Source organism: Nuphar pumila, chromosome 16, assembly GCF_984573655.1.
Source record: "Nuphar pumila chromosome 16, dmNupPumi1.hap1.1, whole genome shotgun sequence".
Classification (NCBI taxonomy): Eukaryota; Viridiplantae; Streptophyta; class Magnoliopsida; order Nymphaeales; family Nymphaeaceae; genus Nuphar; species Nuphar pumila.
The window spans coordinates 12,891,006-12,909,762 of NC_143264.1; the positions used below are offsets into that span (position 1 = coordinate 12,891,006).

Here is an 18,757-nt window from a genome sequence, read left to right on the forward strand (position 1 = left end):
AAGCAACGTAAAATAATTTGATTATATACATTTCGTATGAATATAAAGGTACATCACAACTGTATGCCAAAAATGCACTTGGTTTCACTGTGATGCCAGGCTTGCATCTCCCCCACCCCCAACAGAGAGAGAGAGAATAGTGCTTAGGTCCTAAAGGAGTTAACCCAACCGAGTCAGCTGAGTCATAAGTTAACCCAACTGAGTCATAGCCAAGTCATATGCAAACTTTAAAACACATGATATGTCGTCAGCAGTTGTTTCCTCAGGGCTGTTCTTCCCCCAAAAAGGAATCCCTTCAGTGGTCATTTCATGCATTTCTTACATGCATTCCCAACAATTCCTTTCATATACTTCATGTAATGAAATAAGCGGAAGAAACCAAGAATGCTAAAGCATTCACTATGTCCCACACGGACAAATGCAACAAGCACAAGAGAGAAAATCCACTAAGGGATATACAAAGGGCCTTATAAAAAGGCTACACACATGAAAAATAATATCACTATTATTGAAGAGGAGCTCTCAAGAGCAATACAACATACATGGGGGGTTCCCCCTATTTATAAGAAGAGGAGACCAAAGGGGCTCCCAATAGAGTCGTTGGGAGCCCCCAACGGTCACATATGTGACCGTTGGGGGCCCCAACGACTCCATTGTGGGGCCCCTTTTCGATATCCAAAAAATACAAAAATAAAAATAAAAAGAAAAATAAAAAATAGTGAAATACGAGAAACAAAATAAGTACCCCTATGGGGTACTTTGTGAAATGACCATAATACCCTTATCGGGTATTATGGTATTATTACATATGTTTTAACACCCCCCCTCAAACTTTACGGGGGAATGACCGAAAGTTTGCCAAGGAGGAACAAGAAGCGAGGAGCAGGCAGGGCTTTGGTAAAGAAATCAGCAAGTTGATATTCTGAAGTGACATATGGCAGTGTTACTGTCCCATGAAGATATTCATCACGTACATAATGACAATCCATTTCAATATGTTTCGTCCTCTCATGGAAAGTGTGGTTGCTGGCAATGTAGATAGCACTTTTGTTGTCGCAACAAAGCTTTGAAGCCCCGGTAATTTCGACTCCCATATCTTGAAGAAGACTTCGAAGCCACACCAGCTCCATTGTAGTGGTTGCCATAGCCCTGTATTCTGCTTCAGTAGAAGATAATGAGACTTTCTGCTGTTTCTTGCACCTCCAAGCAATTAGCGAATCTCCTAGGAACACACAAAGCCAGTAGTTGAGATTCGATCATTTGGGTTTCCTCCCCAGTCAGCATCAGTATAAGCTAGTAAATCTAAGGAAGAGATTGAGGATAGGAATAGCCCTTTAGTCAAAGTATTTTTAATATATCGAATGATCCGGAGCACAGCACTCATATGCACAGATGTAGGAGCATGCTGAAATTGGCTTGCAGAGTGCACAACATGAGCAATATCGGGCCTGGTGATAGTCAGATAGGTGAGGGAGCCTATGAGTTGCCTGTAGGGCGTAGGATCGTCCAGCAGAACTCCATCCTCCAGTCGTAGTTTAGCATTGATAACCTCGGGAGTCTCCACCTTTTTATCATCTGAAATCCCAGATTTGGAGCATATGTCTGCAGCAAGCTTCATCTGTGACAGTATATACCCTCGAGGAGAGTATGCAACTTCTATACCAAGAAAGTACCTGAGAAAACCCAGATCAGACATATCAAAATTATGTTTTAACATATTTTTAACTTTAAGAATACCGCTTTCATCATTGCCAGTGATGATCATATCATCAACATAAAGCAGAAGGATGATGATACTATTACCTGCATTTTTAACAAAAAGAGCAGTGTCAGTATAACATGAGCGAAATCCCAATTGTAACATGATAGCACTAAATCTATAATACCAAGCCTTAGGGGCTTGTTTAAGACCATATAAGGCTTTTAATAACCGAAGGGTTTGACCTTGGTTAACACTGATTCCCGGCGGAGGATTCATATATACTTCTTCATTCAACTGACCATTAAGAAAGACATTTTTAACATCTAATTGGAATATAGGCCATTTCTTAGATGATGCTACCGCAATTAAAGTTCTAACGCTTGTCATGCGAGCCACGGAAGCAAAAGTCTCCTCATAATCGATGCCATATTCTTGTGAGTATCCCTTAGCAACTAATCTAGCTTTATAGCGCTCTAGGGAACCATCACTTTTTGTTTTGACTTTGTAGACCCATTGACATCCTATAGCTTTCTTATTTGGAGGAAGGTGAACTATTTCCCAAGTTTTAGCTTTATTTAAAGCATCTAGTTCAACTTTCATTGCTTCAACCCAATGAGGTATACTTTTTGCTTGATTATAATGGGAGGGTTCATAGTAAGAATGCAAGGCTATTAGACAAGCTCTATATTTAGGTGAAAGAGTTTCATATGAGACAAACCTATTAGGTGGAATTGATTCTCTAGAAGAACGCCTAAGGGAGGTTTCTTCTAGGGGTTCATTAAGCCGCAAGAATTTTTCTAAAGCACTAATAGGTTGGGCTTCCTCACGCCGAGTGTATACTTGGAGATTGTCACCATTAGTTGGTGATACATCATCATCATGAGAATCATGAGTATTTTCTAAAATTTCCGGATGACTCAAAGAGTCATCATTTGAATCTTCTAAAAGATCATTGATAAACATATAATCAATTTCATTTGATTTTTCCAATATGTCAAATCCATTTTCATCTTCTAAAAAGGTTACATCTTTGGAGACAAATAACTTATTGTTTTTATGATCAAAGCATCTATAGCCTTTTTGATTTTCACCATATCCTAAAAATACACATTCTATTGCTTTAGGTGACAATTTATCTCTTTTATGTAAAAGAACAAAGCATTTACACCCAAAAATCCGAAGACGATTGTAGTCGGGTGTCATATTAAAAAGTTTTTCATAAGGAGAGATATTATTCAATTTTGAAGATGGCATCCTATTGATTAAATAGGTGGAGGTTAACACGGCTTCGGCCCAAAAATTTTTAGGAATATTTTTAGAAATGAGTAAGGATCTAGTGGTTTCCAAAATATGCCTATGTTTTCTTTCCGCTAGACCGTTTTGTTGAGGAGTTCTTGGGCAAGATTTTTGATGACAAATGCCATGTTGTTTTAGATATGCTTGAAAATCATTTGATAAGTATTCTCCACCCGAATCGGATCTAAGAATGGATATTTGACTTTGAAATTGATTTTGAATTTTTGCATGGAATTCTTTAAAGAAGTTAAAAACTTCCGATTTAAAGTTAAGAAAATAAATCCATACATATCTAGTATAATCATCAATAAAAGTAACATAATATGAATAACCATCTTTAGATAGAACCGGAGATGGCCCCCAAACATCGGAATGCACCAATTCAAAAGGTCTTGTTGTCACAAAGGATCTAATAGGAAAAGGAGTAGACTTCATTTTGCCAAAAATGCAATCTTTGCAATTGATATCTTTTTCTTTACAAAACTTGTGTCCAAAAGGAAAAAGATACATTTTAGAGTAACTTGGATGTCCAAGCCTTTTATGCCAAGTTTCAATATTTTTGTCTTGGACATAAGTACAAAATGAGGTATTTGGAAGCATTAAATTATCCATAAAATAAAGCTCTCCCTTCCTATGGCTTTGCCCAATCCGCTTCCCGGACCGGAGATCCTGCACAAAGCACCCTTGGGATGAGAAAGATATTTCACATCCATGGTCGGCTATTTGAGAAACGGAAAAGAGGTTAAGATTTAATTTTGGAACTATTCTAACTTTTGGAACAAGAAAATTTTGAACATTTTTAGAATCAAGAGTTCCAACACCATTTATTTTGAGAAAAGTTCCATCGGCCATAGAGACACAAGACATTTTTGAATTGGTGTGCACATTGGTTAATGCATTTTCATGAGGGGTCATGTGAAAAGAAGCTCCGGAATCTAAAATCCAAGAGTACGTACCGGGAGGTGATGATGAGGCAATGGCGGCACCGGAGGTGGAAGAAGTGACCTTTAAGATTTGTTGAAGAGCCAAGGAGATTTGTCCAAGAGTGTCTTTGAGATCCCCGTTCTTGCCGTCATCTTCTTTGGTGGTGGATTCTTCAACGGAAGCCACCTTTGGCTTGAATGCCCCATTTAGCTTTAGGCAAACGGGTTTAATATGTCCCGGCTCATAACAATGGTGACATATAATCATTTTTCTTCCACCACTCCCTTGCTTACCAAAATGAGGTGGTTTGTATGTTTTAACATGATTGCCGGGTTTAGATACGGCAAGAACTTCCTCTATGCTTTTACCCATGCTATGCCTAGTCTCTTCTTGAGTAATCTCGGCAATAGCTTCTTCTAAGGGAGGAAACGTGGATCTATGGAGAAGTGAGGATCTCACTTGTTCAAATTCGGGACGAAGCCCAAATAAAAATTGAAACAATCTATCTTGTTCCATTTGTTTTTGTCTTAGAACCGCATCCTCCATAGATACCCATTTAGGCTCTAAAAGAGCCAATTCATCCCACAAAGAATTTAGAGCACTATAGTAATCTTGTATGCTCATGTCACCTTGTTTTGTGGTTCTTACTTTTTCTTGCAAGAAATAAGCTCTTGCAAGATCCTTTTGGGTAAACATACCCTTCATAAAAAAACAAGCTTCATTTGCCCGACGGAATTTTGCAATATTTGCACATACCTTAAGTTCGACATTATTCATAAACCATGCAAGGATTTTTGCATGGTTGCTCTCCCAATCTTCCATTTGATGATTATAATCTTCAATGGCCTTGAGACGAGCATCGCCTTCAAGTGCTTTCTCTTGATCTCCTTCCATCTTTGTGAGCTTAAGTTGGGGTTCCGGAACGGTTCCCATTACATAACCCCAAAGCTTCTTGCCTTTGAGATTATTCTCCATTGCGGATGCCCACATCATGTAATTTTTTCCATTGAGTTTGAATGATAGATCGATCTTGACTTCCATTGCTACACAAGGAAGATGTGAGAAAGAAAGGAAGTAGAGAGAGACAAGATTTTACCTTTAGAAGATCTTATGGCTCTGATACCATGTAATGAAATAAGCGGAAGAAACCAAGAATGCTAAAGCATTCACTATGTCCCACACGGACAAATGCAACAAGCACAAGAGAGAAAATCCACTAAGGGATATACAAAGGGCCTTATAAAAAGGCTACACACATGAAAAATAATATCACTATTATTGAAGAGGAGCTCTCAAGAGCAATACAACATACATGGGGGGTTCCCCCTATTTATAAGAAGAGGAGACCAAAGGGGCTCCCAATAGAGTCGTTGGGAGCCCCCAACGGTCACATATGTGACCGTTGGGGGCCCCAACGACTCCATTGTGGGGCCCCTTTTAGATATCCAAAAAATACAAAAATAAAAATAAAAATAAAAATAAAAATAGTGAAATACGAGAAACAAAATAAGTACCCCTATGGGGTACTTTGTGAAATGACCATAATACCCCTATCGGGTATTATGGTATTATGGTATTATTACATATGTTTTAACACTTCATGCATTGTATCCTATTCATTGCATACCTCATATGCAAATTCATTGCATGCATCCTATACATTCCACACATTTCATGTATTTCACGCATTTCAGGCATTTCATGCATTGCATTTTTGCATCTTCTAAACTGTTTTAAACCTTCAACAAGACAAAGATCCAAGTCATCCACGGGAAGACTACCTAATAGACTCAAGAAAGTCATCACAATACAATTTAAACTTGATGAGATATCCTTTGATAGAAGGAATCAATGTTTGTTCCCGCATCAAGTTGTATACTAGTGCACTTAAGTGAGGGGCCAATAAAGGTGCTACTAATATATAGCATCATTGCATACGTCATTGGCATGACGAGGATCCAAAGTTTATTTCAAAAAAAATTAAACTCAGACAGTCATATACTTGGTCATGACATTAGGACATGCTCACAAGTTTTTGTTTTCATAATAGTCACTTATTACTACCCATTTCTAATTAAAAAGGAAAACCTTTTAAAACCTTTACCTATTGTGGCTTGTTCACCACGCTCATATAGAATCTCACAAATCATATCCTTACTTTTGTCAACATTGTGTCATTTTTTTTAGATAACTGCAACAAGTTCATGTGGATTTTTTCGTCAAAAAGAACTGATGTATTGCCCTAAGTTAAACACATGCAGAAAAAGCTAAAGGACTAAGCCCTTGCATTTGATCCAAAGTTAAAACCAAGCATTTCTAGGACTTGCAAACGGCTGATTGAGCTTTGCACCAGAGTTACCGGAAGCGCCTAGGTAAAAGGGGAAGCGTGAAACATCACACTTCCGAAGCGTGCGGGGAAGCACCACTTTTAAATGGGAAGTGTGCTTCCCTTTAATGGGAAGCACGCTTCCCCCGCGCTTCCCCCACGCTTCCCCAATTTTTTTCAGTTTTTTTGTATTTTGTATTTTTTCGCTTCCCCCTCGCTTCCTAGGTCGCTTCCGAGACGATTCCCGACTCGCTCCTAAGTGGTCCCATGCTTCCCGCTTCCTAAAATTTTGAAAGTGCCTCGCTTCCCGCTCTCGCTTCCCCTATCGCTTCCCGCTCCCTCTTCCTCAACTGGCAACCACGCTCTGCACCATCAAAAAATGGCCTTTCAAATGCATCAACTTAGATTAACAATAATAAATACATTTGATTAGGATGACAGGTTTATCAAAATCATTCTTCATTAGTGAAGAAGTGAAAAGTATAATGCCTGTTTTCATTTCTGAAAAGGCAAACTGGGGGATAAATAACCCATGTGCAATTCAAACCTGAGACCCCTCTGTTGCAGTAGTTTGACCAAACCATCCAGCTACCTAGTTCAACCCAAATTTAATGCTCTTTCTTAATGACGAGGAAAATTCTCCTCTTTAATACACCTGTCCACAAAACCTCCTAGAGGACCACATTTATCCATCATAAAATCATAAATAATACTCTCATCTGAATTCTCCTTAATAGCAGAATCTCTTCTACCATAGAACCATCCATGCAACAACCTTTTCCACCAAAAAACAATGGAGTCACCTTTTCCAACTGTGAAACAGATACCAATCAGAATATCCTATACCACCAAGTCTCAAGCTCTACTTTCTCCAAAATCATCATCCCTTTCTTTAAAACCAGCCCCTCTTATTTTAATATTATTTCTTATTTTGAATTTAACTTGATAAAACATCCATTATTCTTCCATAAAACCACACAATTAAACTTTCAGTTCCCCCTAAAAACAAAATTAATTTCCTTTTGCCAAAATATAACCAAAGAATTGATTGAAGCAGGTCTTATGTCTTCTTTTCACAATGCATTGATGAAACCAGGTATGTCCCCTTTGTCAAAGAAAACCATTTAGGAGCCAGATCTATCATGCGGGCAAAAATCTTTGGCTGGCTTTTGTTGATGATAAAGTGAAAATGCAACATAATCATAAGAAGGGGATTCATTTAGCCAGTAGACACATTATGCATCGCAAGGCAGAAGAGTCTGCAGACCATTTTTTCTGGTTTTATGGCATGTTTCAAAAGCTTTTTTAGCTGATCTGGCCAGAGCTCAAGGCAACTGTAGAATGTGAATCTTATATAAGGAATTTATTGCTCGGACAAGCAATTTTAAAGAGGAGCAAGCATTGGGCATTGATATGGAGATGGTAGCTGTTGAGAGTATGGTGGGCTGTTTTGGTCGAGAGAGATTACGGAACCTTTAATTTGAAATCCGCCAAGCTGTTTACCCTTTTCTGTCCCATTCAGACATGATGTGTGTGATAGGGGAAAATGGTCCAATATGTATCTTTCTTGGATCATTAACATGAATCAAGCTGGAAACATTTGTGGTTGCTGTATTCTGATGACATAAGTGATCCTCCATTTCTTTTAAATAAGATTTTATATTGTATTCTTTCTGAATATTGCAAAAATGCAATATATTACCAATACCCATCCTTTAGATTCTTCAAATCTGCCATCATCTTGTTCAAAACTACCATCAGTGGATGGAAGTTGCCTCGAGAGTATTGCAAGAAGCAATCCCCAGATAAGTGAGTGATGAGAAAAATTAAATAATCCCAAATTGTCAAAATATCTAATGACCAATCAAGCTTTCACTTATTGTTTAAATGGGGGGGGGGGGGCAATCATCCCTCATATTGAAATCACTATTCATCATAAATATAACTAATAACTTGAGTATATAAAGCCATACATTCAGAGAATTCAGAGGCCATCATGGAAGTAACCGTAAGGCCAGTCATCTTTTTCATGGACAAAACTAGTAGATTTTTATGTTTAGCCTACAAAGTCAATCTTCAAGAAAACATTATCCTTGACTTTAGGAAAGATTGTAGGATGGAACTATTTGAACATACATGCCACAACAAAATGGCATAAGGGAAAGAAAGCATAAACTAATAGAAACGAGTATCATTATGAATCATGCAAGTGGTTCAAGAATTGAATGTAGAACAAGGCCTTTCTTTTAACAATCTTTCACATAAATACATTGCCACGAAAACATCTTATCAAAAACTTCATACCTAGCTGTGTTGGATAAAAACATGGACAACTTAGATAATGTGCCTGGTAAGTGTGCATCATCTCCATGAAGGCAGTAATTTCATGGTAAAAGCATTTCGTCGGAACTTCGGCCAGGTTTTTAGTCATGAGAATGAGGTAAATGTATAAAGCATAGTCACCTATATCGTTCAAGGTATTATCTCAGGGAGGATATTTCTCGGACAGATTTTAAAAAGTTGAAAGATCTCAGGAAAATCTTGAGAGTTTAAAAAACTGAAAGAAATATAAATAATAACCAAAAAATATAAGAAAATAATAAGTTTTGCATTACTTTTCTTCCAAAAATATAAAGAAACATGTTTTAAAGGTTTTAAAAATATAAAAGAAACAAAAAAATAGGAAATGGAAACATTAAAATAAAAAATAAAAAAATAATCTAAAAAATATTGTGATATTATAGCGATACTATCACAATATTTTGTCTTCTGGCGATATTTTGAAAATATCGGGAGATATTCCGTTTAATATCAGCTACCACAAAATATCGGTATTTCTCGAGATATTTTCAAAATACCGCCGATATTGGTGACAGTGATATAAAGGTTGTGGCCAATGACAAGGCCAATATACATTTCATGCTATGCATATCTTTGACATATTTTCATTCATCAACTCGGAAAGTTTGAAGCTTGGATTCTTTCTCTGAAATAAATGCTACTAACAATATGTGAGCTAGTGTACTGCATTCTCACATTGTTGTTCAACAGTCATTAAGTACTATAGTTCTAGGACTACTTTAACATTCTTTTTTTTCTCATTCAAGGGTGACATCTAATTTTTTATATTGATACAAACTGAAGAATAAAAGGCAATAGTTGGATCAAACAACAGTTCACCAATAGATTGCCGATTAATAAAACGGAAATCATGTGCAGCAAAGAAATACTGCCCTAAGCTAACAACAATAAAAAAAAAGCATGGTGGAAGCATTTGTCAAGTATACAATTCAAGAATAACCACTTATGCATGCAAAAACCATCAGAAAATTAAGAAGTGATTGTTCTTGTAAAAACTCACGAGCATTTTGGATGTTGATCACAAGCAATGAAATATCCAGAACCATGTCTACTAACTTTGAATATCAAGGTCCCCACTTGACAACTGCATAAAAAGTCTGAAATTAATCCTAATGACAATATGATATCCCTTCAAAAGACAGCATTTGGCTCCTTCATCTTCACTTATAAAAATCATACAAAACATCATCTTCAATGAGGTGCCATGTCAAAAGTAGCAAAAAGAAACAAACAAGAATTGCAGGCAGTGATAGACATGATGAACATAGTGCTGGACTATGAGACCTCTGCCTTACTTGAATTGAGGTTAAATCACTAATGTTAACTGCCAGATAAGCTTTTCACTATCTCCTTTTTCATGCTTTATTGAAGAGAAAGGGGGTGAGATTTTGAACTCATCACCCCTTGTTCAAGAGAAAGAGCTAGTTACATGCAGATTTTTGCTTTGACACTCGCATATATGGATAACAGCTAAGATATTTATATTCATGAGTCTAGACTTACATGCACTTAAAGTATATGGTTTCATTTGACTCAATCACTTTCAACATCGGGTAAAAAAATACTTAACTAAGAAATACTGGAACAAGGAAAATGCCTGAGCCTAATCCTATCTGCATCAACTTGGCTGTATAAAGTTTATCAAACCAGTGTTGTTGAATGCATACTTCAAGGTGCAAAAGGCATGCGTCGGAGCGAGGCACACTTCCCTGAGCTTGGAGAGATATACTAAAGCACAACTGGGTTCAAGCTATGTCACATGGGTGCGGGTGCGGGTGCGGGGGTGCGGCACTTTCAAAAACCTTGGGTGCGGGGGTGCGGGAAAATATATATATATATATATATATATATATATATATATATATATAGAGAGAGAGAGAGAGAGAGAGAGAAGGGGGTCCAAAATTGAAACTTCTAAATAAAATCATTTAAAACTTCAAAATATGGGTTTAATTTACAGGTTGGACTTTAGGAGACCTTTCCTATTCTCAATGAAAGCTTTTAATTTCCAAGATAGATTTTAGGAAACCATTTTCTATTATCAACACTTTCCAAAGCTGCCTTGTTGAGGAACTCGTTTTATGTTTTTGGTGGATGAGAGAAAGTTTTATTAATATTAAATTAGAGAGAGAGAGAGAGAGAGTTTAATGAGAATTTATTCACTTGAAAATAATGTTGTTCAATGCATTTTAAATGAATTTAAAGCAACGGTCTCTTTTTTTATTTTCTAAAGCAGATTTTTTTTAATCCAAAAAATGAACCAAAATGATCCTGGGAGCGTTGACCGCACCCAGGGTCGGGTTGACCGGACCGGGTGCGGCACCCACACGTGCACCCGCGTCGCGTCGCATCGACGCGGGTGCGGCACCTGTCTTGGCAAATCCGTGTGACATAGGGTTCAAGGTATGCGCTTCATTCGAGGCATGCCTTGGCTATGAGGTGCATACCTAATTCAGGTATGGTCAAATGGGGGGTTTTGACCCCCAAGTGATATTCGCTATCTCCTTTGTGAGATTGTGGTTGGTAAATTAGTGACCATTTTATATTTGTGCACTTGTGTAGCCTTTCATTGGCATTGTAATAGTGCATTATTGTTTCACTATAGTTGTGTGTAGTGTTTATGTTTATGTTCATGTTGTGTACTGTGTAAGATTGTAAAAAAGTGTATTGTAACCCAAATCAACCGGGCCCAAAATAAGATATGTATCGTATTGTATCATATTATATCGTTAAAAATTCATATTTTTTATCAAATTCCAAAAAAATCAAAAATAATAAAAATTTGTACCACAAGAAACAATGATAAATAAAATCATAATATCGCATATCAAACAATTATGAATGGGATAAAACATCGAATATTCAATAATCAAGATAATATGATATGAATGACATGCATATCTGACAAGAAAAATGCAAACTATGAAATAATATGCATATTAAACAACAAAACTAAGCCAACAAGTCACAAGATTCATAATAGTGCATGTTCACATAAACAAAAAACAAAATGACAAAGTGTTTCTCGATACTTAAAAATTTTACAGAACAATTTTTTTTTTAAAAATTCAAAAAAAAAATGAACTAGATGATGTCAATCATGATTATGATCATTATCTTCTTCTTGCAAGAAATCAACCAAAAATCACTTTCAAACTCTTTATGAATGAATATGAACTCTCCCTAAAGCGCCTTATATGTTAAAAAAAATTGAAACCAGTGCAACTTAAATTGCACTGATTGTGTATCATAAGATATGTTATACCCTGTATCGGCTGTATCATATGATATCAGGGGTGTATTGTATGATACACCTGATACAGGTATGATACACACCCATATCAAGATATGGGTGTGTATCATATCAATTTCACTCAAGGTTACGGTACATATCGTATGGTACTGTACAATACAACACTGGTACAAGCATACATTTGTATGCATGTTGTGTGTAGTGTGGATGACTACATGTATGTAGATGTGTGTAGTTGAATATGCTATGTGTGTACCTTGAGTGGTGTTGTGTGTATATATCAATCTGCTAGTGAATATGCTTCATAGTAGCATGTTCCTCTTCTCTTTCAGTCTTTTCATTTTTCTCTTCACAGTTTACACTATTTGTTTGTTTATGTTGTATTCTATGTCACAGGGACTCTGCCAACTGGGTGCTGCACCCGCGTTGATGCTATTATAGTTAAAATATCACAATATTTTGAAAATAGCGGCAATTTGATAATATCGTGATATTATCACGAGAATATCGTGATATTTTTAACTATAATAGCATCGGCCAACTGGGTGCCGCACCCGCAACCCTGCCTGCCCTTGCTTTCTGAGGGCAGGGGTGCAACCCTCTGCCTCCTCGTAATTTACTAACAGCAGGTCAGTAGGGGCTCGCAGCCCCTGCCCCTACTTCTTGCGCTGATAGCAGGTGCGCAAGAGCACGATGCACCTGCCTCTGCTTCCTTCACGTCAGGTCAGCGACAATGCTCCTGATCTTCTATTTTTGGTGTTAGCTTGCTAAGACTGTCGCTTTTGCAGCTCGTACGACAGATCTCACTCGCGCTCTGCGACCCGAGCCGTCAATCGTTTACACCAGTAGGCGCCAGCAAGCTTGCAACTCCCTAAGGTAGAGGAAGATTGCACGAAAGACTTGGACAATTGAATTGAGTTCAATTAACTAAAAAGGGCAATTAAATAAATATATATGCATATATATATTTATATGAGTACGTATTTAACTCAAAGACGTGGTTTCGCGATCCTTGTTCTTTACTTTCTGTCGTGTCTTTCCTTTGCCGCCGCTTTTTGCGCCTATGCTTCGCTCAAGCATTCCTGTTTTCTGTCTTTACTTTGCCGTCGTGCTTTGCGTCGAAGCTTTGCGTTTGCACTCCTGCTTACAGTCTTTACCTTGTCGTCGCGCTTTGCACCCAGGCTTTGCGTTTGCACTCCTGCTTACAGTCTTTACTTTGTCGTCACGCATTGCGCCCAGGCTCCTGCTTTTGCAAATGTTTCGTTAATGTCTTGCCATTGCAGATGACGCTCAGGTTTTCGCTCATTGCATGTGCTATAAAGGCATCCTCGTGGAGGATGCAAGCGGCATTTACCGCTCTCCCTCTTGCGACAAGAGTTGAGTCAAGAGCTTAGCGATATATCCTCGTCTAAGGAGAGGGATCCCTAGCAGGGATCTTGACTTTTCGAGCGAGAAGTCCTGCAAAGTTGACTTGAGCGAACTTCTTAGCGAGGGGTTCTATTGAGAAACCTGTATCCCGTCTATCGAGGCTAGTATCGAGTCATGCGAGACATGTAGATACCACGACAACGGATAGGATTCTAGAAAATTGCATGCCAAATGTAGCACAAGTTGTTGGCTGTTTTAAAAGATACATAATGTCAAAAGTAAAGTTTGAGAGACATTACATCTTTGTGAAACACTTGTGTTGAGGTTCCTATTGAGGAGCTATACCCCTTTCAACCTAGAGTACTTGTAGTCGTGCACTACACGCTAGTACTGCGATGAATGGATGAGACGGTCATGCGACCTCGAATAGTGCTAAATGCACAATGTTGTAATCACATAAAATGGTGACTGATTGCCTTCACAGGCTAGATGCTTGAGTGGTTGAGAGACCACAACATAGAATGAGTCGTTAGTTAAACAACACCTAACGCACCCATTCGCTTCTTGTTGTCTGTCAAGGGAGAGGACGGAACAATACAAAACTCCAATGGACAGGTTGTTAACAACCACCCCACGGGCAAAGATCTGGCCTCCCCAGTCATTCGAGTTAGGGGAAGGGACTATCAGACATTATCCTAGGTAGTAGATCCCACGGACTTCTGCAAAAGTTGGATGCATCCGTTGCCAAGTACCTGCCTTTGAGAAATCCTCTCTCGACTAAAGTCATTCCCTTAGGAGCGGACTCAACTAGCTATTCGGGTTATTGAAAATACATAGAATAACAAACACCCGAACTAGTTTCAGTTGTTTCTACGTTTTGTCTGCGCGTACCCGCAGGCCAGTAATATCGAAACATAAAGTTTGTTCACACTGGTTGATGGGTCATGAGACTTGCTTATTGCGTAGTAATTCACAACTTACGATCAAATGAATCGTTATGTTGCGTTTGACAGTTGCATTGCTTACTTGCTTTGAACTGCCTACCTGTTTTGAACAACTTACATGTTTAACTGCATATCTGTTTTAAACTGCTTACCATACTGAATTAAATGTACCTAATTTAGTTTCCTGTAGTCGCTCTTGTGCACCTACTAGTTTTTCGCGAAACTAACTCATTCTATGAATAAAAGTGATGATTAGATACCCCACGAGCCATGACGCGATGGCAAGATAGCTTCAAGATTTTCTCTTTCTGCTCTTAGCTCGCGTCCTGAACGTTTTAGGGGTTTTGTAACGGATTTTTCTTGAGATGTCCGAATTTTGTACCATTTGGGAACTTCTTTTAATGGAAGTGACTTTTCCAAGTGTTTTGCAAGTAGCATAGATTGTGAGTTTTGGTTCTTTTAGTTAAGTGCCCAAAGTTGTCAGCTTGCCTTTCTGAATTTAACAAAAGAATAGTCTTCCGCTGATTTCATAAATAAACACTGAAGGAAAGAGATTTTTCTAGTCTCTAGCCTATTTTATGAAAGGTTCGCAAGTTTGAAATTTTGGGGCGTTACAGATAGTGTCTACAAGTTTAAAGTATGTTAACAGAAAGAACCAACAAATTATATAATATCTACTGCTCAAGAGGAAAGAGTTTGCATTGTAGCATAAATACCTAGGACAAGTTCTGCTTTTATTAAGAAGAGAAGAGAACAATTGATCACCAAAAGCCTCTTCCAGCATGTGCTCCACCTGTGAGAAGAGTATCAAATAAGCAAAGAGCAAGAATTGTACAGAATGATAATGCAGTAATTTCACATTAATCAAGGATAATATACCATAAAACCAGATAAAATGCCAAAAGTATTTTTACACATTTCAAATAGAAAAGAAAACGATAAACAGTTCAGCCAACAACTTATGCCTTGTGATGTTTCAAAACAAGTCAAAAGCATACCTGTCGAACTTCAACTTTTCTCACATGATCACAGTACTTGTTAAACCGTGTCCAATAATTGTTCAAAAGACTCTTCCATACAGTGATACCAGCAGAGACATTGTCTAACTGGTGGGATGAAACAAAAGAGTAAGTACAGTGCTGGAAACGGCAGAAATAATAGCCAACTAAACAATGTTATAAAATGTGTATCATGACGTATATCATAATTGCTCAAAAATAGTTTGTCCAAATACATTAACATATCCATAAATTTTATTTTTCCATAACACATTAAAAAAAGTCGATAGATGGGATAGTGAGCGCCACCAACCATTGGTTACTGGTTTCTATCAAGTGCCAAGAAAGCATAAAAGAGAACATGTACAATACATCACATATCTGAAGCTTTGGTAAAAGGGAAAGATGCAGAGAGTACTGAGAGAGACATCCCATATGTTCTCTTTAGGTGTCACTCTACCATTGTATTATAATACTTTTTATTGTACAAAAATGCCGCTCATTACAATGTTAAAGTACATGGGCATCCTGAATTTCTGATGTCTTGACTCTTGAATGATATAAATACCCTTAACAATATAAAATAAACAACCATACTACATGCTATTTCTAATATTCCCCCTCAAACCGTGCATGGGTAAGCACTATGGACAGTTTGCCCTTTAATAACCAATATCTTGCCACTAACAAGGCCTTTGTGAAGAGATCTGAAAGTTGGTTTTCTGCTTGAATAAAAACGTGTTGAATTTACTTGTTTCCAAGTTTTTCTTACACAAAAATGCTGGTCAAGTTCCACATGTTTCATTTTTTGTTGTTCTGAACCGTGTTGGTAGAGATGGCAGTGGCACTTCTATTGTTGCAAAGGAAAAAGGATCTATTGTTTTGCTGATTTAGAGAAGAGAGAAGATGATGAATCCATAAAACTTTTGTTGTAACTGCAGCCATGGCACGATACTTTGCCTCTGTGATAGAACCTGTTACAGCCCTATACCTCTTACTTGCCCACGAAATCAAATGAGGACCAAGATACACAAACTAGCCACTGATTTTCTGATACTCGGATCTCTACCCCCAATCAGCATCCAAGAAGAGAATAATGGTCAAGTCATACATGTGAGGCCTATGAGCAGGAGCATTATAAACGAGAGTACGAGACCATCAGTAATAGTGCCTCTCAATATATGGTCTCCATGTGACTAACATTCAGTGAATGCATAAATTCCTGACACTTGATTAACTGCCTATAAATGTCTGGCATCATGAAAATCAAGCACTGCAATGCCCGAACTATACTACAAAATTTCTCATGTTCATGCGAAAGGAGAATCACCTACATCATCTTGCCCAAGACATACAGTGAAAGCTATAGGAGTTTTAGTTGGTTTGCAATTAAGCATTCCACTTCAATTTAGAAGATTCATACCATGCTTCTATTGAGATGACATGAATGCATTCGGTTGTCTATCAACTTGCACACCAAGAAAATACTTGAGTGGGCCCAAGTTTTTCGTCTTATTCAACACCTCTTTAAGCGGTGAGATCTTATCCTCATTATTCAAAGTAATCATTATATCATCCACATATACCCAATTTCACCTTGTAGACCCAATGACAACCAACAAGTGTCGCATTCATGCAATGCTACCATTTATTCATTCATCGCATCCACTCACCTTGGATTGCAAAGGCCTCTTTGCAATGTCTGGGTTCTAGAATTTGATGTATGATTGTAACAAAAATTTTAGTCAAAATAGAAAGCTTAATAGCCAGAGAATCCACTGAGTCTCACTCTAGCGGAATGTTGTATAGCAACACGTGCTTCTGAAGACATACCAAGAGCTGATGGTTGTGGTTCTGGATGTAATATGTCTAACATGTTGGGATGCATATCATTATTAATAAAAGCTGAAACTTTGTCGCTTCCATGGTATACCTTCGCAAAATACTCAAATGGTTCCTTGGATTGCTGCCTTAAAGGCTTAAACTGCCAGGAGAAGCCATTAATGAATCCTGAGCTTCAGTGGAAGGATCTGAGGACAGCTTCTGACTTAAAACAGAAGAAGTTGAACCATCTTGCTGATCATCACCTCCGACAGACAAAGTAGATGGCCAAAAGATCTCACTAAAAGGAACTTCCTCATCTCCTAGAAGAGCACCACATATATCATCACAACACGACATGTCTGTATATAAACATCTTTCTATTGCTTAAGTCATATCATTTGTACCCCTTGTACTCATCATCATAACCAAGGAATTAACATTCACGAGCCTTAACATCAAAAATATTTCTTTGCGACTAATCAATATGAATATAACACTTGCAACAAAGGCATGTAAGCCACTATAATCATCAGTGTTCACCATAAACAAGGAAATAAGGAGAATCCCCATCAAGAATGGACAAAGGCATACAGTTAATAAGGTGAACAGCAGTATGAAAGGCTTTAGTCCACAGACTTGGCCTTAAACCACCATCACTTATCACAGTTGGAGCAGTCTCTGTAACATGACAATATTTTCTCTCAGCCACAATCAAGATTTCTCGTTATCCCCTCCACCATCAAACTAAAGAGTGAAAATCTTACATGAAAATTGATTTTCGACATAAAACTTCAACCTTCGAAAGATAGACAATACTTTGCCTTTAGATTTAAGAAAATAAATCCATGTATATCGAGTATTTGTCTACAAACAGAACATAATATCATGATTTAGATATGGATCCCCACAGACAGAATGAACAAGGGAAAACAAAAATAGAGTTGTTTTATTAGAATGAGAAAAAGGTAATTGATGGTTTTTACAAATATGACAGCTGGAACAAGAAAAGGACAACTCATGAGCCTGCCCCTCAAAGGGATATACACTTTATTGCATAGGGACTCTAAGAAACCAAAGTTGCAATGTCCTAAACGATAATGCCATAACTAAACTTCTTGGATTTCTCCACACCAGACACAATAAGAGACAAGAAGCTGAAGATCAATTGGACTCCAGAACATCTAAAACATAAAGGCATCCATTCCTTTTCCTTCAACGAATGCCCACTTCATGTGAAGAACCTTCACAGAAAAAGAGAGAGAGAGAGAGTAATGGAAGAATTGGTTTGTTTAGTTAATTGGGAAACATAAATAAGATTATTTTGGATGCTAAGAACAAGAAAGGTATTTGGCAACCTCAAAATCCCAAAATTTGTAGGAAACAAGGGCATCCCCACATTTTCTTTGGGTGAAAACATGGCTTTGGTATCCGTGCACAGAAGAAGATGAAAAAGGGAGAGTTGTAGTCAATACTGAAAGAGACATCCAATATGTTTTCTTTGGGCATCATACCACCTTTATATTACAATACTTTTTGTTGTACAAAATTGCAGCTCATTACAATGTTTAAAGTACATGGGTATTATGATATATCCCAACAATATAAATAAACAAACATAATACATGCTATTTCTAACAACATATACACAACAAATTGAAATAATGAAAACGAAATAATTTTCTTCATGAAAAAAGAAAAGAAAAAAAGATATAGATAGAATGAATGGATGAATGAAGGATTTGGCAAAGGCTAAAACAGCAA

General features: G+C 37.5%; 1 protein-coding gene across 3 annotated transcripts in view; it reads right to left on the reverse strand.

Moving 5' to 3' along the window:
* The window catches only part of LOC149812950 (DNA topoisomerase, type IA, core), a 101,050-nt gene that overhangs the window by 9,036 nt on the left and 73,257 nt on the right, over positions 1–18,757 (reverse strand). For all 3 annotated transcript variants that reach the window (XR_016428229.1, XM_089991320.1, XM_089991319.1), the window contains 3 exons: positions 15,173–15,280; positions 14,891–14,967; positions 9,610–9,693 (listed from right to left, as the gene is read on the reverse strand). Coding sequence is in view for 2 of the 3 variants with exons in the window: in XM_089991320.1 (XP_089847446.1) it covers positions 9,610–9,693; positions 14,891–14,967; positions 15,173–15,280 (269 nt within the window). In the remaining variant the exon portion in view is untranslated. The remainder of the gene's footprint in view (positions 1–9,609; positions 9,694–14,890; positions 14,968–15,172; positions 15,281–18,757) is intronic.